The sequence below is a fragment of the Urocitellus parryii genome, chromosome 7 (assembly GCF_045843805.1).
Source record: "Urocitellus parryii isolate mUroPar1 chromosome 7, mUroPar1.hap1, whole genome shotgun sequence".
NCBI classification, from domain to species: Eukaryota; Metazoa; Chordata; class Mammalia; order Rodentia; family Sciuridae; genus Urocitellus; species Urocitellus parryii.
Window position 1 is genome coordinate 127,899,886 of NC_135537.1, and position 23,456 is coordinate 127,923,341.

General features: G+C 44.3%; 1 protein-coding gene across 2 annotated transcripts in view; it reads right to left on the reverse strand.

Moving 5' to 3' along the window:
- Positions 1 to 699: 699 nt before the first annotated feature.
- Positions 700 to 23,456, reverse strand: part of Usp43 (ubiquitin specific peptidase 43) — a 68,539-nt gene continuing 45,782 nt past the window's right edge. For both annotated transcript variants that reach the window (XM_026390602.2, XM_026390601.2), the window contains exons 13-15: positions 16,775 to 16,933; positions 14,997 to 15,164; positions 700 to 1,825 (exon numbers count right to left, since the gene is read on the reverse strand). In XM_026390602.2, coding sequence (XP_026246387.2) covers positions 756 to 1,825; positions 14,997 to 15,164; positions 16,775 to 16,933 — 1,397 coding nt within the window. In that variant the 3' untranslated portion in view covers positions 700 to 755. The remainder of the gene's footprint in view (positions 1,826 to 14,996; positions 15,165 to 16,774; positions 16,934 to 23,456) is intronic.

Consider the following 23,456-nt stretch of genomic DNA (forward strand, 5'->3'; position numbering starts at 1 on the left):
TGAGACAAGTTTATGCAGCAGGAAAGAAACGAAGTCCTTTATCAAATTTGAATAATTCAGAAATCCGTTTGCATGTTTCACAGACACGATTTTATTAAAATTATACATAGATCTCATACTTAAAAAAAAAAAAACTTCCTTTTTTTTTTCCTGGTATCAAAATAGTTACATTTTTAAAATACCTTGAAAAACTTTAATACAATTATTTCATTATATATTAAATACTCTTCTAAAATATCAATCATCTCTCTTTCATCCCTCCTAGAATCTTGCTTTATTATCATGATCACTTTTTTTTCTCTCCTTTTCAACAACTTTAACACTTATCCCAGAGAAGCACTCAAAGGAAACAATTTTCCTTGAAAGTTCACTATTTCAAAATAGAAAGAAAGGAGAAGGAAAAACCACTGACAAGATTTGACCTGACACAGAGGATTCTTTGTAACACAGTTCCTCAGGCCCTGGAATTTTATTTTTAAGGAAATACCAGTTCTTGCATGGACACGGTAATGTTAGCCCAACAGCATCCTCTAGTGGCCAGACGACATCAAAGCAACCAACCATACAGTAGGGCATTTGGATAGGAGGTGCTGGAAGTTGTTATGGCAACTTAAAAAAGAAAAAAAAAAGAATTCCTTTTTCAGAGATCACAAGACAACTGGATTCCTAAAAGCCCACCCTGAACAAGGGCTGCCTACAGATGCTCAGTGCAAAGTCCCAAGAAAACCAGTTTCATGCAATACCGAAATATTCCATCAGAAGCTAGATTCTGGTAAAGTTTTTTTCCGACCTAAAGAGAGAGTGTGGTATTTCACCTTTTGCAAGGTGCCATAAGAAGTCTGATCCCCAAGAATGCTTCTCTGGGTGGTGCCAGTGGCATTGGTTCTCGGGGGCCTGGTGGCTTTGCGAGGGAGGTGGAGAGAGCTGGGCGCCGATCGGACGTCGCTCTCGAGGTAGCTGCCCAGGCCCCTGGCCAGGCTGTCCTGCATCCTCAGGGCAGGAGAAGGGCTCTGCATCTGCTTGTCCACAGGGCTCAGCTTGCCACTCCCATGGGAGACTGGGGGTAGCGGTGGGGAGCCCCCAGTCCTATCAATCTTCCTATTTCCCTTCTTCCAAAACATGGACCTCAGGAGGGTGAACGTGCCCTGCGGCAGTCTGTCCTTCTCAGAGGACCTTTCCTCCCCAGTGGCTCTCATCTTGGGCAAGGTGCCTTGGCCACTGTCCTTACTGTTCCTAAACAATCCTACAGAGGGAGAGGGTGGGCTGCTCTGGCTTCTCATCTGGCCACTTCCCTTCCAGTTCATGGTCTTCTGGCCCTCTGCACGGGACACTTTCTCATTGTTAATTGAGGGCATCACAGTGAGGGGCAGATCAAACTTTTTGGGAAGCCTGATATCCTGGCTGGCATTTTCCTTTGGTGTCCTGGCTGTGTTGAGACCATCGGAGAATCCAGGGGCAGGATGGTGGTTGGGGTGGCCCGAGGGACAAGGCGCCTCAGCTAGTCCTCTCCCGTTGGCTCGGCCACTGTCTTCACCTTTAGCAGAAAGGGTGACGTTTGACCTTGGTGACGCTGACTTTTCTTCCCCGCCAGCAGCGCCCGTCAGCAGCGGCACGATGGACTGGCTGGTGGATCGAGGTCTTCGTCTGGACTCCAAGTACTCCACCAGCTCGACAGATGGACCGGGGCGTTTCTCCTTGGGGCCCAGGGACCAGCGGAGAGGCATGGTCTTGAAGGGCCCCTGCTTGGCTCGAGAAGGGGTGGGCACCTTCATGCTGATGCTTCTGCCAGGAACACCTCGAACCAAAGAGCTGGACTCCAGTCCACCTGAAAGAGACACCAAGACCATGAGTGCCCAAATAACCCTCCAGCTGCAAAAGGGGGTGGACTGCAATGCCATTCACCTGGCAGACAGGGAACACCTCTGAAGCCCCGGGTGCTGGACAAGGCACTAGGGAGACAGCAGAGAGCAAGACACACAGGGTTCCTCCTCTCAGGGAAGGCTAGTGGTTTCATACACAGGTCCATGGAATCCATCCACACCTTTGAAGCCACAGAGAAAGCCAGAACCAAAGAAGGTACAGCTGTCAATTTGCAGGGGATTACTTCCAGGACCGTCTGCAAAACCTACAGATGCTCAATCCCTTCTACGAAAGAGCACAGTATTTTGGTATTTGCATATAACCCAGGAACATCCTCCCATATACTTTAAATCATCTCTAGATTACTTATAATATCTAATACAATGTAAATGTCATATAAATACTCTATCATTTAAGGAGTCATAATAAGAAAAAATCATCTGTACATGACCTGTTCAATAGAGACAAAAAAAAAATTTTTTTGATACCGGGGATTGAACCCAGGGGTGCTTAACCATTGAGCCCCAGCCCCAGCCCTAGACAGGGTCTCACTGAGTTGCTTAGGGTCTCACTAAGTTGTTAAGGCTCACTTTAAACTTTCGATCCTCCTGCCACAGTCTCCTGAGCCACGAGGATTACAGGCATGCGTCACCACCCCCAACTAGAGACAAATTTTTAAAAAAGTTATTTTCAATCCACAGCTGATTGAATCTACTGACTGAATGAAACCCAATAATCTGGAGGGCCAGCTGCACCATGTCCCTGGCAGAAGAGGGTCCTGATAAAGTACAGTCTTAGAGGCAACCAGGCACTAAGATTTAACATCCTTTCCATCTATCCTCAAATGCGTCCATGAAACAGAAATGCTCAGCACATGTCTCTGCCTTTTCAGATCAAATTAGGTACTTGTACCTTTCAAATGCAAGAATCTCAGATATCCCACTCTGGGCTAAAAAGGATTTAAAAAAAATCTGTGTTTAATTTTATCAGCACTGTGTTGTATTTTGCAATATCTGTATATAGCTGTGAAGACATTTTTGAAGCAATGGTAAGTAAGAAATAGTCTTTAAAACCCAGCATAATCCAACTTGCAAAAATATACATAGGTGCTTATGTATTACACGTGCATGTAAAAAACATATACCAAGCAAGGATAAGAAACAGACACTGCAAATAACAAGGTAAGGAGGAGCTTCAGGGTGCTGCGGATAACTGATTGTCTTTTTTATTCTTTCCTAAATACCAGCATTTCTATAGGGAACATATATAGAACCAACACTGCATATTTTTTCTTAAGAAATTCCCAGTCATCCGTCACCGTACCGTCAAAACACATGATGCCTGCAATCGCTGAGAAAGAAATCAAGTGAAACACAAAATCCACATGGCACAAGAAGAGTCAAGTGCATTGAGAAAAGGTTGTCAGTCAAGCCTTTCACCCACAGCCGGCCACTACCAATGTGCCGCTTCATCATGGATGATGGTGTTACAGACTAAAGGTTTGAGTCCCTCCAAAAAAAATTCACATGTGGAAACCCTATGCCACAAGGTGATGATGATATAAGAACATGGGGCCTTCAGGAGGTGATTAGATGACGAAAGGAGGGCCCTTGGAATAGCAGCCTTAAAGAAAAGATAAGAAAGAGCTAACTGGGCTTGATGGTGCACACCTGAAATTCCAGCAACTCGGGAGGCTGAGGCAGGAGGATCACAAGTTTCAGGCCAGCCTTAGCAACTGAGCAAAACCTTGTCTCAAAATAAAAAGGGCTGGGAGCATAGCTCAGTGGTAAAGTGCCCCTGGGTTCACCCCTGTACCAAAAAAAAAAAAAAAAAATTAAAAAGGAAAAGGAAAAGATAAGAAAGAGCTAGCCTGCAATCTTAGCAACTTGGAAGATGGAAATTAGAGAATTGCAAGTAGGAGGCCATCCTAGGCAATTTAGTGAGATCCTGTCTTAAAATTTAGAAAAAAAAAAAAGGACTGGGGATAGTTTAGTAGTACAACACCCTTGGGTTCAACCCCCAGTACCACAAAGGGTAAAAAGGAAAGAGCTAATTAGATCTCTTTCTGCCGGATCTAGATATGACAAGAAGTCAACCGCAAATTGGAAGAGGCCCTCACCAGAACTGACCAGGTTGGTACCTGATCTCAAGACTTCCAGACTCCAGATTCACAAGGAATAAATTTCTGTTGCTGTTAAGCCCCAGCCTATGGTGTACTGATAGAGCAGCCCAAATGGACTCAACAGAGAACATCTCCAAAAGCAAACAAGCACCTTGGCCACAGAAAGCAACCCCCCCCCCACCCATCGGTAGCACAACCAGCGTGTCAACTCGGTGTGCCTCATGGGGAGGGTCCTGTCACCAAGCAGTCGGTCCTACAGTTCTGCCACACCTTGTTCCTGGAATCTGTCTCTGCATCCATGTTTGGATGTTTTCACATGCACGCACCTGAGACTTACAGGGGCACAGGTAACAGCTCAGAGGGAACCACAGGGTCATGGTGAATACCAGTGGAAGAAGCCAACTGCCCACCGACCTTGCAGCCCACGCCTGTAATCCCAGCTAGGAGCGAGACTGAGGCAGGAGGATTGCAAGTTCAAAGCCAGCCCCAGCAACTTAGAGAGGCCCTAAGCGAGTTGGTGAGACCCTGTCTCAAAATTTAAAAAAAAAGAAAAAGAAAAAAACTGGGGATGTCGCTCAGCAGTCAAGCGCCCCTGAGTTCAATCCCTGATTACCAAAAAAGAAAACAGAAAAAAAAGAAATGGCTGGGGAGACGGAAGAAGGAGAAGCTCATTACTAACCCCAGGAGGAGCTAGAACGCACCTCAGAGGTTTCCCCTAGGAGTCTTACCTGTCGGGTTTTTCTTAGACCATTTTTGATAGATTTTGAAAAAAAAAAAAAAAAAAAGCAAAAGCATTTCTTTAGCATTAGCCAAGAATAGACATGATTTCACCCCCAAATACTTTGTCATTTCAGTTTGGATTGACCTTGGTGCTCCATCATTAAATTCCCAGACCTCCAGAAAGATTTGAAAAAAAAAAAAAAAATCCTGTTGTGGAGCCCGAGATGTAGGATGTGAACTTTTTTTTTTGTTTTTCCCCCTCTTCCACAGCCGTGGGAAGAGCAGAAAGGGGAGCTTTGTGAGAGGACACAGCTGCGACTCTCCGCCTTTCACAATGTGAGAACATCGCCTGGAGCCCTGGCAGGTGGCTAGGGGACTTGGCAGCTGCCCTAAATAGCTGTCCTTCCCTTCTTCCTGGTATGAAAGGGTGCCCCAGGCCAGGGCTGACATCAACGCCTGCCCTACATGGCTCGGGGACCAAGGGAGCCCGAGGATTCTGCCTACAGATTGGCTTCTCCTCTTCCAGGCGGTAAAGGAGCACCCCACCTTGGTTTCAGTTCCGTTCTATTTATTGTACTATTATCACAGGATCTGGGCAGCACAGGAATGGATGGGAACGAGACAGGACCCACGCTGGGGCAGGCTCCCACTTCTTAGCTGGGGTGGACGCATGTCCTGAAGTCCCCTGGGGAGATGGGCCTTCTGGAGGCTGGCAGCTAGAGAGAGGGAGGGTGCTCTGGGAAACCTGAGCCCTGACTCTCACCCACTCTACCCCATCCCCTCCCCAAGTCTGTGGATTTGGTTATTTCCAGCCTGTCTGGCCTGAGAATCAGGCAAGTCTTAAGTCTTAAGCTGCTTTAAGGATATAAACAGTTCAATCTTCCTGAAGGTTATAGAAGCTCCATTGTCTACAGACTGAGCTCCCTGGGGCCCCTCAGAGCCCCATGCACACAGAGGGTGCAGGAGTAGAGGACGGCACAGGCTGAACCCCCCCCCCACGGCAGCTCTGGAGCTGTCAAAGGCTGCCCCTGTCTGTGTGTGGTCACCTGGATTCCTCTGTGACTTTCCACCCTTGGCCTGCAAAGTGAGGCAGCAGCCTGAGCTCACATTATCTGTTATGAGGGGGGCCCTGGGGGAACCTCCTCTCTCCATCCTTAGCCCACGACGACAGGTCAAATGCTTTCAGTCTCTCTAAGGACTTCCACTGTGCCTCCTCCATCCGTCCAGTGATGCATTCAAAAAAACATCTCACGAGCGCTTACTGTGTGCCAGGGATGGCTCTCAGTTCTGGGGATACTGCCGAGGAGAAAGAAAGATGAGGTTCCTGTCCTTAGAGGGTTGGACAGAAAGCAAAAATGTATGACTTAAAGTAGTGTCGTGGGAAGTGCTGCAGTGGAGAATGAGGCAGGGTAACAAGGGTGGCGAGTGGGTGAGGAGTGAGATTGGAGGGGAGACCTAAAAGAGGGGAGGAGGAGACACATGGAGATCTGGGAAAAGAGGATCCAGGCAGAGGGAGCAGTGAGTGCAAAGGCCCTGAGGCAGAGGCAAGCTGAGTGGGTCAGGGAAGCAGCATAGAGTCAAGCATGGCTGGAAGTAGAACCAAAGGGCACCCATTAGGGTTCCCTAACTTCTTCTCCCCTACGCCCACTCTGAACTGGGGGTTAAGCCCAGGGCACTCTACCACCAAACTACATCCCCAGTCCTATTTTTTTAAATTTTGAGACAGGGTCTTGCTAAGTTGCTGAGGCTGACCTCAAATTCTTTTAGCTCCAGTCTATATTTGGAGATATCACTGTCTCTGGCTTTGGTGTCAAAAACAATTATAGGATGGTTGTGGGGACGCTCGCCTGTAATCCTAGCAGCTCAGGAGGCTGAGGCAGGAGGATCACAAGTTCAAAGACAGCCTCAGCAAAATCAGGGTGCTAAGCAACTCAGTGAGACCCTGTCTCTAAATAAAATACAAAATAGGGCTGGGGATGTGGTTCAGTGGTTGAGCACCCCCGAGTTAAAAAAAAAAAAAAAAATCTACAGGAACTCTCTGTCACTAATTTGTTGGTTTTTATGTGATTTGTGATCGTTACAATTTCCTCCCAAGTTCCTTTTCATTTATGCATGGAAGTTGGAGTGCAACCCCAGGCAAATCTAACCCTAAACTTCCTTCCACTCCTGTAAAAGGTAGGATGGAGTTACACAGATAAGCGGAGATGTCTCTGTCACAAAAATCGAGCCACCAGGACGGGCAAGGTGGTGCACACTTATAATCCCAGGGGCTCGGGAGGCTGAGGCAGGAGGATGGAAAGTTCAAAGCCAACCTCAGTCACTTAGAGAGGCCCTAAGTAAGTCAGCAAGACCCTGTCTCTAAATATAATTCAAAAGAAGGTCAGGCTCAGTGGTTGAGCACCTCTGGGTTCAATCCCTGGTTCTAAAAAAAAAAAAAAAAAAAAAAAAATTGAGCCACTAGTATGAGGCTGGAAGGAGAAAAACCAGCTGGCAGGCCACCAGCCTTTGGGAGCCAAGTTCCTGCCCCTTCCAACACTCCAAGAATCTCTGCCATCCCAAAGAGGGCGGGGCAGAGCCCTGTGGGACAGAAACAGAAAACAGCACCACATATGCACAGAGTCCAGCAATCAGAGACCCAGAAAAATCAGAACCCAGTTAGAACAGGCTGCTCATGAAATAAGCCACGGGAGGAAACAGACAGAACTGAAAACAACCGATGAACTTCAATCCGGTTCAAGTAGGGAACACCAGGGACGGAAAAAGGTGACCTTCGAGATTTAAAAATTCAATCAGTGAAGGGGTGCAGGATTACGCTCGTGCCTCCGATGAATGACCAGAAAGACAAGGGAAAAGAAAGATCTCACAGTGCAAGAGCCAAATGACAAAGAAGTACTAGAGAAAGAGCAGGAGAATGAGAAGATGGATCCAGAAGACCCAACAGGCAAACCGAGGCATCTGAAAAGCAGGAGAGATGATAACTTCAAAAAAAAAAAAAAAAAAGTCCCTAAATAAAGGTTGAGTCTGTAGAAGGAAAGGCATCCTCAGGTCTAGATAGGGCTGGTACACAAAAACACAACCCAGGCGTATGCTCCTAGAATTTCTGAACTCCAGGGTCAAAGAGAAACTCTTTCCAGCCAGAAAGGACAAGTGACACATGAAAGAGAACAGCTTGTATTTCTCACCTGCCACCCTGGGGCCAGGGAGACTGTGGGAAAACAGCTACAGAGGCCTTCAACCTGCGGCTGGTCAGGAAATACCTGGGGCTATGCAAAGAGGGCTCTGACCAAGCGCTAAGGAAGCAGGACCAAGACCTCAAGACAGAGGGTGATGAAGGGAAAACCCACAGTGTCCGGTGGATCCATGCACCATCCACCCTCCATGGGGAAGGCTCATGGTCTGGGACTAGCACCTCAAGCTGAGTCAGGGTGGTTCCGGCAGGAATGCTGGTTAACAGTGTGGAACAGAGGGTACTATTTCATGAAAACCTGGGGAGTCCAAGGGGACTTGTTCCCCCAAACAGACCAGAGGGAACACAAGAAAACATTTCAAAGGGAAAAGAAGGATAACAGAAGTATTATATCTGCTCACCTTATTGGGGCGGGGAGACAAGGCAGAGATGAGATTGAATGCCATCGAATTGCAGGAAAATGTGGCTAATTATAAATATTGAGAAAGCAGCACATTACAAGGTGGGGAAAGTCAGGCAGAACTTCCAAATCAGCAAGGGGAAGAGGGATCCAACAGCAACATGATCCAATCAACCAAAATAAGAGAAAGAAAAAATGAAAAAAAAAATCGAAAAAATTTTAAATTAAATGAATGAAATCAAAATTTGCAGTTGTTACACTGAGTAGGTACGGACTGAATTTCCAATTATAAGACAGACGCTGGGGCTGGGGTGCAGCTCAGTGGCAGAGCATTTACCTAGCACGTGTGAAGCCCTGGGTTCCATCCCCAGTACTACAAGGAAACAAGACGGACTCTGAATTGTTGCCATCAAACAAATCAAAAAGTCCAACAACATATCACTGACCAGGAAGCACTTTAAACTAATTCAGAAAGGAAGGTTCACAAAGTAAGAGCAAAGGATTACCACCCAAGGGGTAGGATGATCCATCCTGAACAAAGTAGCATTTAATGTCAAAGACATTAAGCAGGAAAAGGAGCAACAATATAATGCTCAAAAGCATAATTTGTATGTAAGAAAAAAGACACAACAGTCACAAACTTGTCGATACCTAATAATGAAGCAGCTAATGATCTAAGGCAAAAAAATTATTAAAAATTCAAGAAGTACACGATTAAAAATACAGGAAGGTTTCAATGTATCTCCTTCCTGACAGGCCGTCCTAGAGAAGGCTGAATCTAAAGACACAGAGGAACTAAATAAATGATCAACTTGCCTAATTTCACAGTTAGGATACAAAGCTCACATTCTTCAAGTAGACGACGCATGTTGTTTTATACGTACTTTGAACGTTGACAAAATACTAATCGTGGACTGGATCGCAAAGAGGGGACAACTTTTGAAAACCGCGTTCTTGGATCATAATTACAAAATTACAAGAATGACACCAAATTACAAAATAAAAAATTACACCAAATTACTAAATAAAGAATAAACAAGTGACCAAACAATCCTAAACACTTGAAACTCTCTGATCAAGTCTAGATCAAAGAGGAAATGAAATGCTATCTGAAAAGAGCTGAAAGAGGGAAAAACCCAAACCTTTGAGGCCCAGTGAAAGCCACAGAGAAAATCAGGGAGACCTAAACCCCAGGGTCCCTTGATAGGGGACTTCTGGGAAGGACCCCTGTGTCACATGGTCATGTTTTCCTAATAATTACAAAAGTAAGATGTTGTTATATTCCAGTGCCTGTGGAGCATCTCCCATTTCTGCCCTGATGAAGGGACAGCGTCACAAAACTCAGATCCATTCATTTCCATTCAAATGCCTTCTTTTTTATAATATTCCACAGCAAGAGCTCCTGGAAAGACGATAATCCCAGACGATTTCTCTATGGAGGACTGCTGGCACGTGGCAGGGGCAACTGTTTCCTGAACAGGACCATCTCTGGGCATTGCAAGACACTCAGTATCCTCCCCCACCCCCAGGACTCAAGGCCAGGCATTGCCCCTACTAATTTTGACAGTTAAAAAAAAAAAAAAAAAAAAAAACTCTTCCAATTTGGCACAGCCGTGCATGCCTGGAGACTCTGCTAACTCATGAGTCTGAGGTAGGAGGATCACTTGAGTCCGTGAGTTCAAGTCCAGCCTGGACAACATAGTGAGACCCTATTTCAAAAAGAAAAAAAAAAAAGTCTCTCCCATGCATCTCCAAATCCACGTGGATGGAGAGTGGAGGTAGTGCCAATCCCTGTCGGAAACCTCTGCGCTAGATATTTTGGTCTTGCCCAGGTTGGGTATTAATAACAAGAGAAAAAAGACTAGATTTTTTTTAATATTTATTTTTTAGTTTTCGGTGGACACAACCTCTTTGTTGGTATGTGGTGCTGAGGATCGAACCCGGGCCGCACGCATGCCAGGCGAGCGCGCTACCGCTTGAGCCACATCCCCAGCCCAAAACTAGATTTTTTTTAAAAAATCATTTTGAGGACTCAAAACAGGTTTCAAATCTGTCACTATCTTATTCAAAGCCCCAAAGGGAAACTTCCATTGGAAGCAAACCTTTTGCAGTGTCGAAAACCCTAATTCAAAAGTGATGTCTGAGAGCCTCAGAGCCAGACTGGCATCCAAGGGGAACAGGGTCATTTTTCTAGGGGTGAGCTTGTTACTTTCCCTTCAGGGTCTCAGCTTTCTGTCATTTCATCTCTCCCAAGGACTTGGAGGCTAACTTGGGTAATGGAACTAAAATGCCTACAGGAGGCTGCAGGACAGTGACCGTCCCTCCACTAGCCCTGTCTGTGTCGCTAGGGCTGTGCCCCACATTGCAGGGGTGGGCCACCCTTTGTCATTGCTTCCTTATGGGGAGGGTGTCACATGCATTTATCCTTGGAGGCAATGAGAAAGGACCCCAGGCATCACGCTTCCACAGAGCTGAGATGTCTTAAGAGCCTGTCACAAGCAGTGCTGACAGCGAAGAGCACCTCTCTAGTGTTACAGATACTACTACCCGCAGTGTGCAATCACGAAAACACAAAGGGAATAGAAATGCCCAGACAGGGAAAGCCACAGAAGGGGACTCTGAGGAACTCAGACAAATCCAGAGTGTGTGTGCATGCTCCTAGCAGGGGTATTGAGAAGTGGGCAGCCGGAATGCCAAATACTGGAGAATAAATTAACTAACTAAGACACATGAACCATGACAAAACAGAGGGTTGGATTCAATGACAATCTTGTTGCTTGAAGATTCTTTCATATCTATTCACTCATAAATAATGTAACAGAAGCCTGGTACATGCCAGGAACTGTGTTGAGTACTTGACACAGTGGTAACATAAAGTAGAAAGAAACAAGTAGCAAGCAAACACTATGTCCCAGTGATTCCACTCCTAGGTATACACCCAACAGAAATGCAGACATATATGCACCAAAAGACATGAATAACCAGCAACTCGGGAGGCTGAGGCAGGAGGATTGCAAGTCTGAAGCCAGCCTCAACAACTTAGCCACTTACCAACACCTTCTCTCAAAATTAAAATAAATAAATAAAAAGAGTTGGGGATGTAGCTCAGTGGTAAAGCAACCTGGGTTCAATCCTCAGTACCAAAAGGTTTAAAAAAAAAAAAAAAAAAAAAACAGGCATGAACAAATATAGTCATAGCAGTACAAGCTAAGTATCCTAAGTATCCCTTATCCAAAATGTCTGGGACCAGAAGATTTTCAGATGTTGAATTTTTTCAGATTTTGAAATATATGTGGATATATAATGAGATATCTTGGGGATAGGACCCAAGTGTAACATGAAATTCTTTTGTATATCATATATACCTCATGCACACAACCCAAAGGTAATTGTATGCAACATTTTAAATAATTCTGTGCATGAAACAGTTTCATGGTGTGGAATTTTCCACTTGGGGCATCAGTTAGCACTCAAGAAGTTTCAGATTTTGGAACACTTCAGATTTCAAATTTCCAGTTTAGGCAGGCTGTCGTGTTCGTACTTGCTCCGATCTGAAAACAACACCAAAATTGAATCGCGATAGAATAAATAAATGTGGCCTATTGTTACAACGTGGGAAATTTGGATGCAATGGTGCCATCTACCAAGAAGCAGACACTTTGTGCCCAGATAGTCCATTAAGGAGGTGCCACAGAAAAACATGCATGGGATTTTGGAGAAGCCATGAATATCTCAAAAATCCACACATCTGTAATAACTCAAGGTTCTTCTCTTAACAATCAGGCCATATTTCTCCAGGTCCCAACAGCAGGCTAGCTTCTGTGGAGCTTCCAGCCCCTCGGTGAACCTACAGGAGGAGGCGGTTCTTCTACCTTGCCCTCTGTACTCTTTTTCCACATCCCTGTATTTGCTTTTTTATTGACAACAGTCAACAGACTCTTCCCCTCATATATGCAGAGAAACTTCTGTGCAGAAAACTATGTATCTCCAGGTTGTTTTTAGTTACAGATAGAATAAACGAAAAATTATTGCTATACCTAACATACAAACCTCACAAATAAAAATGTTACACAAAAGGAGCCATTTCTGCAAAATTTTAAATGCAGGTAAAAACTGATCTATGGTGTCAGATGCCAGAATAAAGGCTTACCTCCATGGATGCAGGAAATGGTAATGACAGAGCCGAGGGAGGAGGGTTCTAGAATTTTCCATTTCTTAACCTGGTACATACCTATGTTCATTTTATAATAATTCATCAGAGGTACACTTGTGATTAGTGTATGAGTATATGTCACTATGTATGTATGTATGTGTGTGTGTGTGTGTGTATGGTATACATGTTATGATTATATTATAAATATAATAGGTAAAAATATACAAGCATATGCTGTTTATATAGTACTGTATACTCATCACAAGTGTATATTTAATATTTCCATTGTGATCTCTATATATTATGTTTCTATTGAAATTTTATATAAAAACCTAAATTAAGAGATGATAGGAAGTTAAGAAAACTAAAAATGTAACGTGACCACTTTAGGGCCCAAGGAGCGCAGAGGTTGAAGAAACACATGCACATGCACACACAGACACATGAACACACACACACAAACAAACACACACACACACACACACACACACACACACACACGGACACAAAGTTCCGAATGACTTTGTTTCTGTAAAGAACCCCTTGCTGTCCTGCTCTAGGAGTCTAGACTGCATCCCCTGAATGCTGACATGCTCTGTTACTTCCCACCTGGCAAAGAAAACAAACAGAAACCACAGTCAGCCCGCTGCTCCGCTGCAACTGGCCCCTTGACCACACTGTGGGATGGCCCGTGCTGGCTGTCACTTCCAGGACCCCAGGCTCTTCTCCACCCATTGCGGCCAGGCTTCCATTCCCTCCAACCCACAGCAGATGCTCTCAGCGCATCACAGGGGACCCTCCATCCTGATGGCCACTTGCCCATCCTCACACTACCCAGCCTCCCAAAAGTATTAGGCACAGCCACTTCCTTTGGCAAGAGTCCCTCTTCCGTACCTGGGAGCCATACTTCCCTGGCTAGCTTCCCACGTGGCTGGCTGCTCCATCTTGGTTTTCTCTGCTGACCTCTCCACCTTTGCTGGACCCTGAGAAGGGGCAGAACTCCCAGGCTGGGTCTTTAATCCCCACTCCTTTCTACCTCTGCTACTCCTCAAGGAGAGCTCAGCACGCCGTGTGGCTTTCCATTCCATCCATTTGCAGATGACTCTCAAATCCTTATCTCCACTCCCTAGCTATTACATTGATGTGGATGTCTTCTAGGAATCTAAAAATCACCCTGCCAAGAACTGGACTGCCCTCCAGAATTGATTCTATTCCTACCCAACTCGTTCCCATCTCATGGGCTACGTGACTATTCAATTCATTATTTATCTTCAAGAGCCTCATTGTATCTTGAAGAGCCACCCTGGGTCATTCTCTTAGATCCTGCATCCAGCCTCCATGAATCCTGCCAGCCCTGTCTTCCAGACAGAGCCACAGCGTGGCCCTCCCTTCCCTAACAGCAGTCTAAGCCACCGTTCTATCACAAAAGCCTCCTAACCTACCTCTTCCTTCTTTCCAATCTCGCCCCTCTTCCATGGATTCTTCACACAGCAGCACAGTAGACTTTTAACACTATAAATCAGACCAATTTCTTCCCTGCGGAAAACTCTCCAATTCACTGCCTTTGGAATCAGGTCCAACAGGTTTGTCGTGATCGGCTCCGGTCCACCTTCAGTCCCTCCCAATTCCTCATTCACTCTGCTCCGACCACAGCTCTGCTTTCTTCTGCCCCGCACAACACCCCACGCTCGCTCCCAAAGCACACTCCCAGAATTCCACGTGAGTCACCCTCTCTGACTCGAAGTCACTGTCTCAGAAAGGTCTTCCCCACTCACCCTAGGGAACAGGATTCTGCATCTCTTTCACTTTTGCCTCCATATCTTGTTTCTTGATTATTTATGGTTTGCTCTTATCTCTGCTTAACATCACTTTGCCATCTTAGTTACTGTCCCCAGGTGGGACAGTAAGTTCCATGGGAGCAGAGCCATCTCTACATTCCACAGGGAACTAGTTTCGGGACTCCCTGATGATACTGAAATCCTTGAATGTTTATAAAATGGTGAAGAATTTTAATGAAATCCTTGAATGCTCAAACCCTTGTAAAATGGTGAAGAATTTGCATGTAACCTATATACATCCTCCCAAGTACTTTAAATCATCTCTAGATTATCAAGCCTAATACAGTGTAAATGCTATAGAAGTAATTGCAGTATGTTTTCTTGGGAACAACGACAAGATAAAAGGCTGTACATGTTTGGTACAAGCATAATTTTTTTCCCCAAAGATTTTCAGTCCATGGTTGGTTGAATCGACTAATATGCATCCTGGAGAAATGGAGGGTCACCATATTATGTATGGAGGATCATGGAGGGGAGGTGAAAGGCAGGCAAAGGCAGGTCGTTGACAAATGAACAAAGAGGTTGAAAGTGTTGACGAAAATATTCATCAGAGCAGTTGCAATAAAATTTTTTTCTCGATGTAAAAAAAAAAAAAGAGATGAATAAAACTCTTATAACATTGTCTACTCGAGGCCATGTCGACCCTGTCATAAAGAGAAGGGACAATGGTTGTGACATAAAATGAAAAGAAAGCCAGCAAAATTGAGCCCACATACCCTTTTCCTGGTGGCAGAGGCTGTTCGGGAGGACAGGAGAGTCAGGCACCTGAGCCAGGGACGGGCAGGGGGCAGAACTCCAGGACAAAAGGCTTCCCCTCGTGCTATGGCCATTGTTGCTCCCGAGCCTCAGGAGCCAGTGGTCAGACAAGGAGGAGCTGGTGGAGCCTGTGGAGGAAGCACAGACATGTGGAGGCTGGACCCAAAGCCTCCCTTCAGGGCCCAGGGGGAGCTTGCTATGCCCAGATTCCCATTCCTACCACTCAGCCCTGGAACCACGGTCCCAGAGCAGAACTACAGATAGAAAAGTGAATGACCAGAGGGGAAACCGGTGATGGGGTATCCATGGGACCAAGTTTAGAGAGAGGAATTTGGTCGCAGAAAGCAAAGTACAGATGAGGAAGTCTTTCAGTTGGTAGAGCTCTTGCCTGGTATGCCCAAAGCCCTAGGTTTGATCACTAGCACCAAAAAAAGAAAAGAAAAGAAAAATGTACTGATGAGTATTGAAATACTTGCATTTTATCCCCAGGACCCACGGCTCCAGTTCCTACAGGTCAACATATAATAGCTACACTATAGGAGCATACCCCAACCTCAGGGAAACCAAATCTTTTATAATGGGCATGAAGAATGCCTATCTACCCTTTGATCTGAGGAGACATTATTATGCTGAAAAGTATGAAAATCCTTTGTTATCTCTTGTTATGCTAAGTGTTTATTCTTCTTTGAATGTCTACCTTCTACAAATAGAAGGAAGACTTGCATTAGAGTTTACACAGACATGCTGAGGGCCCTTGGTTTTCTATGGTCATTTTCCAACAATTCTTAGAAAATCAGATTACTTTTTTTTTTGTGTGTGTGTGTTCTCTTGAACCAAAGATAAGGATGGCCACTTTGCAAAGTGGAACAGGTCACATAAAAGGGTCAGCTTTGGCACTTTTCCCCCCTAGACTCTCAAGCAAGTTTAAGGCTAACAAATGAATTGTTGGGGTGCCATTGAGCAGCTACATTTTCTAGAAAGGCCCTGCACCGCTTTTAACAGCTCTTCCCTTTCTAAGGGTTAATCCGGTTTACATGGCATCAGTTTAATTTAATCTGGCTTGATATGACCAAGATTAGGAAAAATGGAATCACATACCCCCAAGTATCACAAGTCCTGCATACAAGCCAGGTGTGGTGGTGCACGCCTATAATCCCAGAGGCTCAGGAGGCTGAGGCAGGAGGAACACGAGTTCAAAGCCTGCCTCAGTAAAAGTGAAGAACTAAGCAACTCAGTGAGACTGTGTCTCTAAATAAAATACAAAATAGGGCTGGGGAGGTGGCTTAGTGGCCGAGTGCCCCTGAGTTCAATACCCAGTACCAAAAAAAAAAAAGTCCTGCATACAAATACTTACTCTTTCCCCCTCTCTTGATTTATAATATATCTATTCCACATCTTGACAAATGGGTTATTGGCCTATGGGGTTCGGACTCTTTTTTTTTTTTTTAACTAAGGATTGAACCCAGAGGCATTATACCACTGTCGAGCTATATCCTCAACTCTTTTTAGTTTTATTTTGAATCATTAAACTGTGGCAAGCTGGCCTCAAACATGTGATCCTCCAGCCTTAGCCTCCTAAGTCTCTGGGATTACACGCATGTTTCATGACACCTGGCTCTGGGACTCAAATTTTTATAGCAGCTGCCTATCTTCCTGGTCCTGGATACTCAACTAAACACCTTCATAATTCTGACAGTGACTTCCCAAATGCCTTCTTCTAACGAGCAGCTGTACCCACCTCTCATGGAGCTGCTGGCGGACCAGGGAGGGATGCTGTTTCGCTTCTGATAAAACAGGATGTAAGCCCCTCGGGTATTGACCTCATCTTCTCGAAGGGGTTCCACCATGCTGTCATCGTAACTGTACCACTGGCCATCCAGAGAGTTCCGGCAATAGGCTGCAAAGGTCCAAACCCCAAGTGTCAATTATCAGGGCCCCAAAGGGCAGGAGGACATTTTCCACTTGCATAGCTGAAAAACGGACATGCTTATAACAGAAGGAGAAAAAGAGTCACGTGGGGCAAGAAACAAATTCTGTGGAATCAGAAAAGATCAGTAGGTCATACTTCCCAATTCTTAATCATAAAGAGCACTTCTCAGCCTAAGCTGAATCCTTATGCTGCAGCTCTCCCTCAGGCAAAATCTCCCATAAAAGGGAGCCCCATATTATGTAGCCACACAATATAGTCTATGTTCACCCCATTTCTTCCAAAAAATTTCAAAGTGCACATCTGTAATTCAATATGCAATAAGTGGAAATAAGAATCACAGTTGGGACTTTGGTCAATGTCTTTTCTACAAGAACTAGAATCAAACATTTCAGGAAAGATAAATGATTCTCCCCACCTCTTAAGTGACCAAAAATACCCCTCTGCTTGCACTTTATATTTCAGTGAACAATAACAAAACCCACTGATCGGGACTTTAGCAAGCTTTTTCTGTAAAGGACTAGATAAGCAAATAGTTCCAGATTTGCAGGTCACATAGAGCCACTATACTCTCTGCCACATATTCTTGCTCTTCTTTTTTTTTTCCCACCCATAGAGTTATAAAACTTGTAGGTTAGACAAACACCGGCCCTGCACAGAATATGAATCACGGCCTAAAATTTACTAACCTCTGCACCCATCAGGACCAGGCAGCTCGGAATTTATCTTTGTTCTCCTTTTCTCTTCCCACAAGACCCAGTCCAAAAGTCATTCTTACTAATTCTACTTCCAAAACATGTGTGGAACACTCTGTCAATATCCAGTCAATACTGTTGTGCACCTGAGCCCCAGAAACATCCTCCTAAATGTAACTTCAACTTTCAGTCTCGTTGGGATCTGCTGTCTACTCATTCTCCATAGAGCAGAGCAACTATTTCCATTTGTACACTAGGTTATGCTCTTACTTCTCGACTTAAAACCTTTAAATGGCTTCTGTGACATTGTAAGGATGTTTGCTCCTTGGAATCATAAAAGTTATAGTGTCTTTTTCTATGCTAAATGACAGCTCCTGCATAGCTTTAGGATGGGACCAGTCACCAGAAAGATCAAGGCAGGATTTGTAGGTTGGGACTTTAAGCCAATGAGACCAAAAAAAAAAAAAAAATTCAAAGTTCAGAAATAGACCCAAACATAAAAATGCAATATCTTATAGCATTGCAAGGAATTAAGTGGACTTTTGAATTAGTGATAGTCTTGGTACAAATTGGTATCTTCTGGGGGTTGGGGAAAGAAGTGGATCTCTCTCTCTTTCTCCAGAGCACCATGGAACTCCAAACAGGAGATTTAAATGTAAAAAATCTAAAACCCTAAAATTGCTAGTAGAAAACACAAGATAAATACTTTTTAATCTTAGAGTGAAAGAAAAGGTTTGTTCATAAATGACTCAAAATTCAAATGTCACAAAAGAAACAATTTATAAGTAGGCTACCTAGAAAAAGTAACATAAAAACCTTCTGCATGGCAATATGACCACTGCAAGAGTCAACTGGCAGAAGTTGGGGAGTGTTGCACCAATCGGTCTGAAAACAACCAAATGATATGCACAGAAAGTTCACAGAAAAGAAGCCACGAGGATCCTTAGGCAGATGAAAAGAGTCTCAAGCTCACTCTCACACTCACAGTGAGGTATCACTTCCCCCTCTAGAATGGCAAAAATCCAAAGGTTTTATAGTACATTTTACTGGAGGGTTATAAGGAACGAAGCATTCTCTTACTGCTGAGAGGAGTGTAAATGTCCTATAACATTTACAACATGTGCAGGAAAATTTGATAGTATTTGTCAAAAATGCAGATCCAGTGCTTGCCTGGCATACACCAGGCCCTGCGTTGGACGCCCAGCACCCCACAAAACAAAAGCAAACAAAACCGCACTGACCAAGCTACCCAATTCTGAGAATTGGTCCTGCCTACAAACTTGTACCTGTAGGAAATGATCTACCTGAAGGGTTAGGACAACAATATTGGTAATAGCAAAAGAATGAACCAGTCCAAAGTCCATCAACAGGATACTTAACATAATTCACACACCTATTTGGCAAAATTTATAGAAGAAGACACGGAACCTTTCTGTAGATCTATAAAGATTTCCAAGACAGATTTTAAGAGAGGATTTTTTTTTTAAAAAGTCAGGTATAAAACAGAAAAATACGACTTTTACTTAACTTAGGGGATGGAGCAGAAATACAGAAAAGGCCTACATTTAAGTATCTATGACCATAGACCCACAATTGTTTGCATTTATGTAAAGAAAGCATGAAGAATAGAGAAGAAATTATTAAAAGTAGTTACCCTTGACAGAGGAGGGGGCAGAGAAGGGACAAAGATGGGATCCAGACTTTTCACCGCCCACCCTTTTAGGCTATGTGAATTCTGATGCATAGGAATAGTGACCCACCACTGTCCCACACATTGAAAATGAAACATTGTGAATTTCTGAAAATGTCCATTTCTGACATGTAGTGAAATGACCAGGCTTCCAGAAAGCAGAAAGGAACAAAGCCACGATGTCAAAAGACACTGGGAGAGAGAGTGACAGCTCAGATTTTGAGAGCCCAGCTCACAGATGGAGTGGCGGACCCCACCAGCCGGGCTGAGGGAGTTCAACCCAGATGAGGGTTGCTGCAGGGGAGAGGCAGGAAGGGAGCCTGCACCAGTAGGCAGCAGCCCCAGAGGCTCAGAACAATGGGTCTTGGGTGCTACCAAAGGCTGGGTGAGGTGGAGGCCAAAAACAAAAACCAGGATGCTCCAACAAAGAAACAGGACAAGAAGTTAAATCATGACAGCCACAATCAAAAAAAAAAAAAATGCAGGACTAGGGACTAGGGCTGGGATTCAGTGGTAAAGCACTTGCCACCTTGCACTGTGAGGTTCAATCCTCAGCACCACCTCAAAATACATCAATCAAGATATTGTGTCCATCTACAACGAAAACATATTTAAAAAAAAAAATGCAAGAATGTGGTTAGAAGACAAAGCTGAAGAAATCTCCCAGAGTCCATCAAAAAGAGACAAGGAGATGGAAGAGTGAACATGAGAGTGTTCCTAGTGTTGCTGTAACAAATCAGTCTGCTCAGTTCCTTATGACAACACAGATTTATTACTGTGGAGTCCAGGAAGACAAAAGTCCAAAACAGGTCTCGATGGTCGAAAATCGAGGTGTCAGCAGGGCTGCCATCCTCCCAGTGGCTCTCAGGGAGAATGAGCTTCCTCATTTTTTTCAGCTTCTCAAGGCTGCCCGCATTGCCTGGCTTCTGGCTCCTTCCACCTTCAAAGCCACTGATGGCCAGTGGAGGTGGAGTCTCATCTGCATCACTGACCATTCTACCTTCACCTTTCACATTTAAAGGATGCTGTGATTACATTTGGTTCAACAGGTATCTAGGTACATCTCTTTACCTTGAGGTCAGCTGATCAACCACCTTGACTCCCCCCTTGCCAGGTAAAATAGCATATTCACAGGTTCTAAGCCTTAGGACATGGACACATTTGGGACATTATTATTCTGCCTACCACAGATGGGGAATGTCCACACACACATGAAGTAATACAATGCACAGAGTTATTCATTGAGCCCAGGTTGAGCATTACTACTCCAAAAATCTGAAATCCACAAATGCTCCGAAAATCCAAAAATTTGTAAGTGTTGACAAGTGGAAAATTCCACACCTGACTTCATGTCATGGGTCACCAGCCAAAGGCAGGCAAACTAAAAATATTGTATAAAATTACCTTCAGAATATGCATGTAAGATATATATGAAACATAAATGAATTTTGTGTTTACACATGGGTTCTCCCCTCAAGATATCTCATTACAAAAATGCAAATATTCCAAAATCTAAAAAAAAAAAATTCCAAAGCAATTCTAGTCGGAAGCATTTCAGATAAGGGATACTCAACTATATGATAGTGAAAGTTTTGGAACAACCAAAATGTCCATGAATAGAAGATTGGTGAAATGAAACTATGGTACGTGCATACCATGAAATACTAAGCAATCGTTTAAAACCAAGAATGGCCTAAGTCTCTATATACCAATAGGGAAATATCTTGAAGATACATTACTAAATGAAAAAAGCCAGGAACAGAATTACATACACCATGTGTTTAAAAGAGAATAATGGGAAATGAGCTCAGGATTGTGTATCTGCTTGTTTCCAGAAACTCTGGAAGGACACAGAAAACCAATAAAAGTGGTTTGAAGTCCAATGGACAAGGGTCAAGGTTAACAGCAACACTGTTGTGTGTGGGTTTTTAAACATCATTGACTGTTTTCATCCAAAGAAACGTTGAACGTTTGAGGAGATGGAACTGCTTTCCCCGATTTGAACACACAATATAACACATATATATATTTCAAAACATCCCATGGTATAACCTAAAAAACATGTAAATTTTATGTGTTAATTTTCTTAATTTTTAAAAATGAACACAAGGAAATTTCTAGAGCTGAAGATCAGTGCCCAGCAGAAAAGAATGAAATCACCCACATGACGATTCCGCCTGCAAAAATCCAGAGCACTGGTGATAAAGAACCTGAGAGCTTCCAGGAAGGAAAAAAAAAATAGATCCCAGATAAAGGAACAGAAATGAAACTGGCCTGACCCATTTTGACACCGAGACCTCCATTCCATTCTCATGATGCACCCCTGACCAAAGATGGACAACGACCATCCATCTAGAATTCTATGTCCAACCAGGCTGTCAATCAAGGGTGGGAATAAAGGCACTTTCTGACATGCAGAGACTCAAAATATATGCTCCCGTCATCCTCTTAGGAAGTTGCTAGAAGGTGTGCTTCCCGGAAAATGAAGACAGTGGTGCTCATTACAGCATCCTCTGCAGTTTGGAGGTTATTCATGTTAGACGTCACTCGTCTCTGCAGGCCAGAAACCATGGAGACGGAAGCTGAGTGGCTCAGGGCTCTGCCATTTAAGCAGCAGCGTGGGATCATCACGAAGAAGATCCTCAAGATGGTCCAGATGAGAGCCCCTGGCCCAGACCCCACCTGGGTTTGCACTGGCTGCAGACAATCCCCTGCTTCCACTCCTTGCCAGCCCCCTCTTCCTGTGGAATCTTCTCCCCCTGGATTTAGTATAAGCAGATTCCCCCCCCCCAGGAAAATGGTAGCATATGGTGTAAGCAAAAAGACCCTGAGACATTCTGCAGAAACCGGGTCCCTTATCACCAGCTCAAAATTGCAGATTTTCTTCCCCTTTAACGCTCACCCCAGGAAAGGATCTGGATTTTGCATTTGACGAGACAGTTTTCTGGGCACACACATACCAACCCTTCCCATTCCTACATTCCCCCCCCCCTGATTTTACACCAATGTTCTTAATTTATGCTGGAGACACCGCACGAGTTTATACAAAAGAAGCCAGCCCAGGCAGCCTGTTAAACGACAAGCCCCAAGTTCCAGTTGTCCTTATTTTCATCACTAATGTGTGCACGGGGACTAATTCATCTATGAGGCTCACTGTTAAAAAAAAAAAAATCTGAGGTTAATACAGCAAGAAAGATGTCTCCCCAGATAAAGACGGATGGCCAAGAATTTCTGTTGAGCTATTTTTAGCCTTGAGAAGGGAGACTGGAGAAGTAGTTGGACAGAATGGTGCTTCAGGCTATGAGGATGGCAAGTCTCTCATCTAGGGAAGGACAGCTATGGGAGAATAGGAAGGTACTGGACAGGAATACAGGAGCAGTACGGTGTCCACTTTAACCTTCAGTATGACCAGCTCAGCTCCACCCTCCAACCCTCCTCTTTGTTCACTCCTGTGCCCCCTGACCTGTTACTCCATTCTCATTTCTCTCCCCAAGGGCATCTATACTGTCCTCCATGGCAGAGAGCACATCCTAACCTCTCAGATCATACAGATCAGCCTCCACTAAGATCCACACAACGGACCCTCAATTGCTGCTGCTACCAATAGTTCTCTGCAGGCTTCCTGTGGTCACTGAGATATTTTCAAGGGACAAAAGTAAGGAATGACATAAGCAAGAACAGTAATGAGTCATGATGCTCTCTAAAAGCTTTCACGGGGAAGACTGTGAATGATTGAGAGAGTCTCCTGGTGATTTGTTTCTGTTTCTCAATTCATCTGCTGCTCCCAATTTCTCCAGATGAACAGAAAGAAAACTTACTACCACAGAATCAAAAGAGATGAGATCTGATAAGATTTCTTGTGTTAAATCGCAGATGAGGTTAAGCATCATTCTCTAAGGTTCCAATAATGATCCTCCTATATTTGACACGCCTGAAAATTTGGGCCGTAACTCACTTTTTTATCTCAACCATGAACCTAACTCCACATCAGCTCGACGGGTGGGACCAGGCACCCCCCTCTCTTGCACACATTCTGGTGTGCAGGAGGGAAGGAGTCAGCCAGGCCGAGTGCCCAGTCAGCATCCAAGGAGTGCCAATTCTTTTGAGG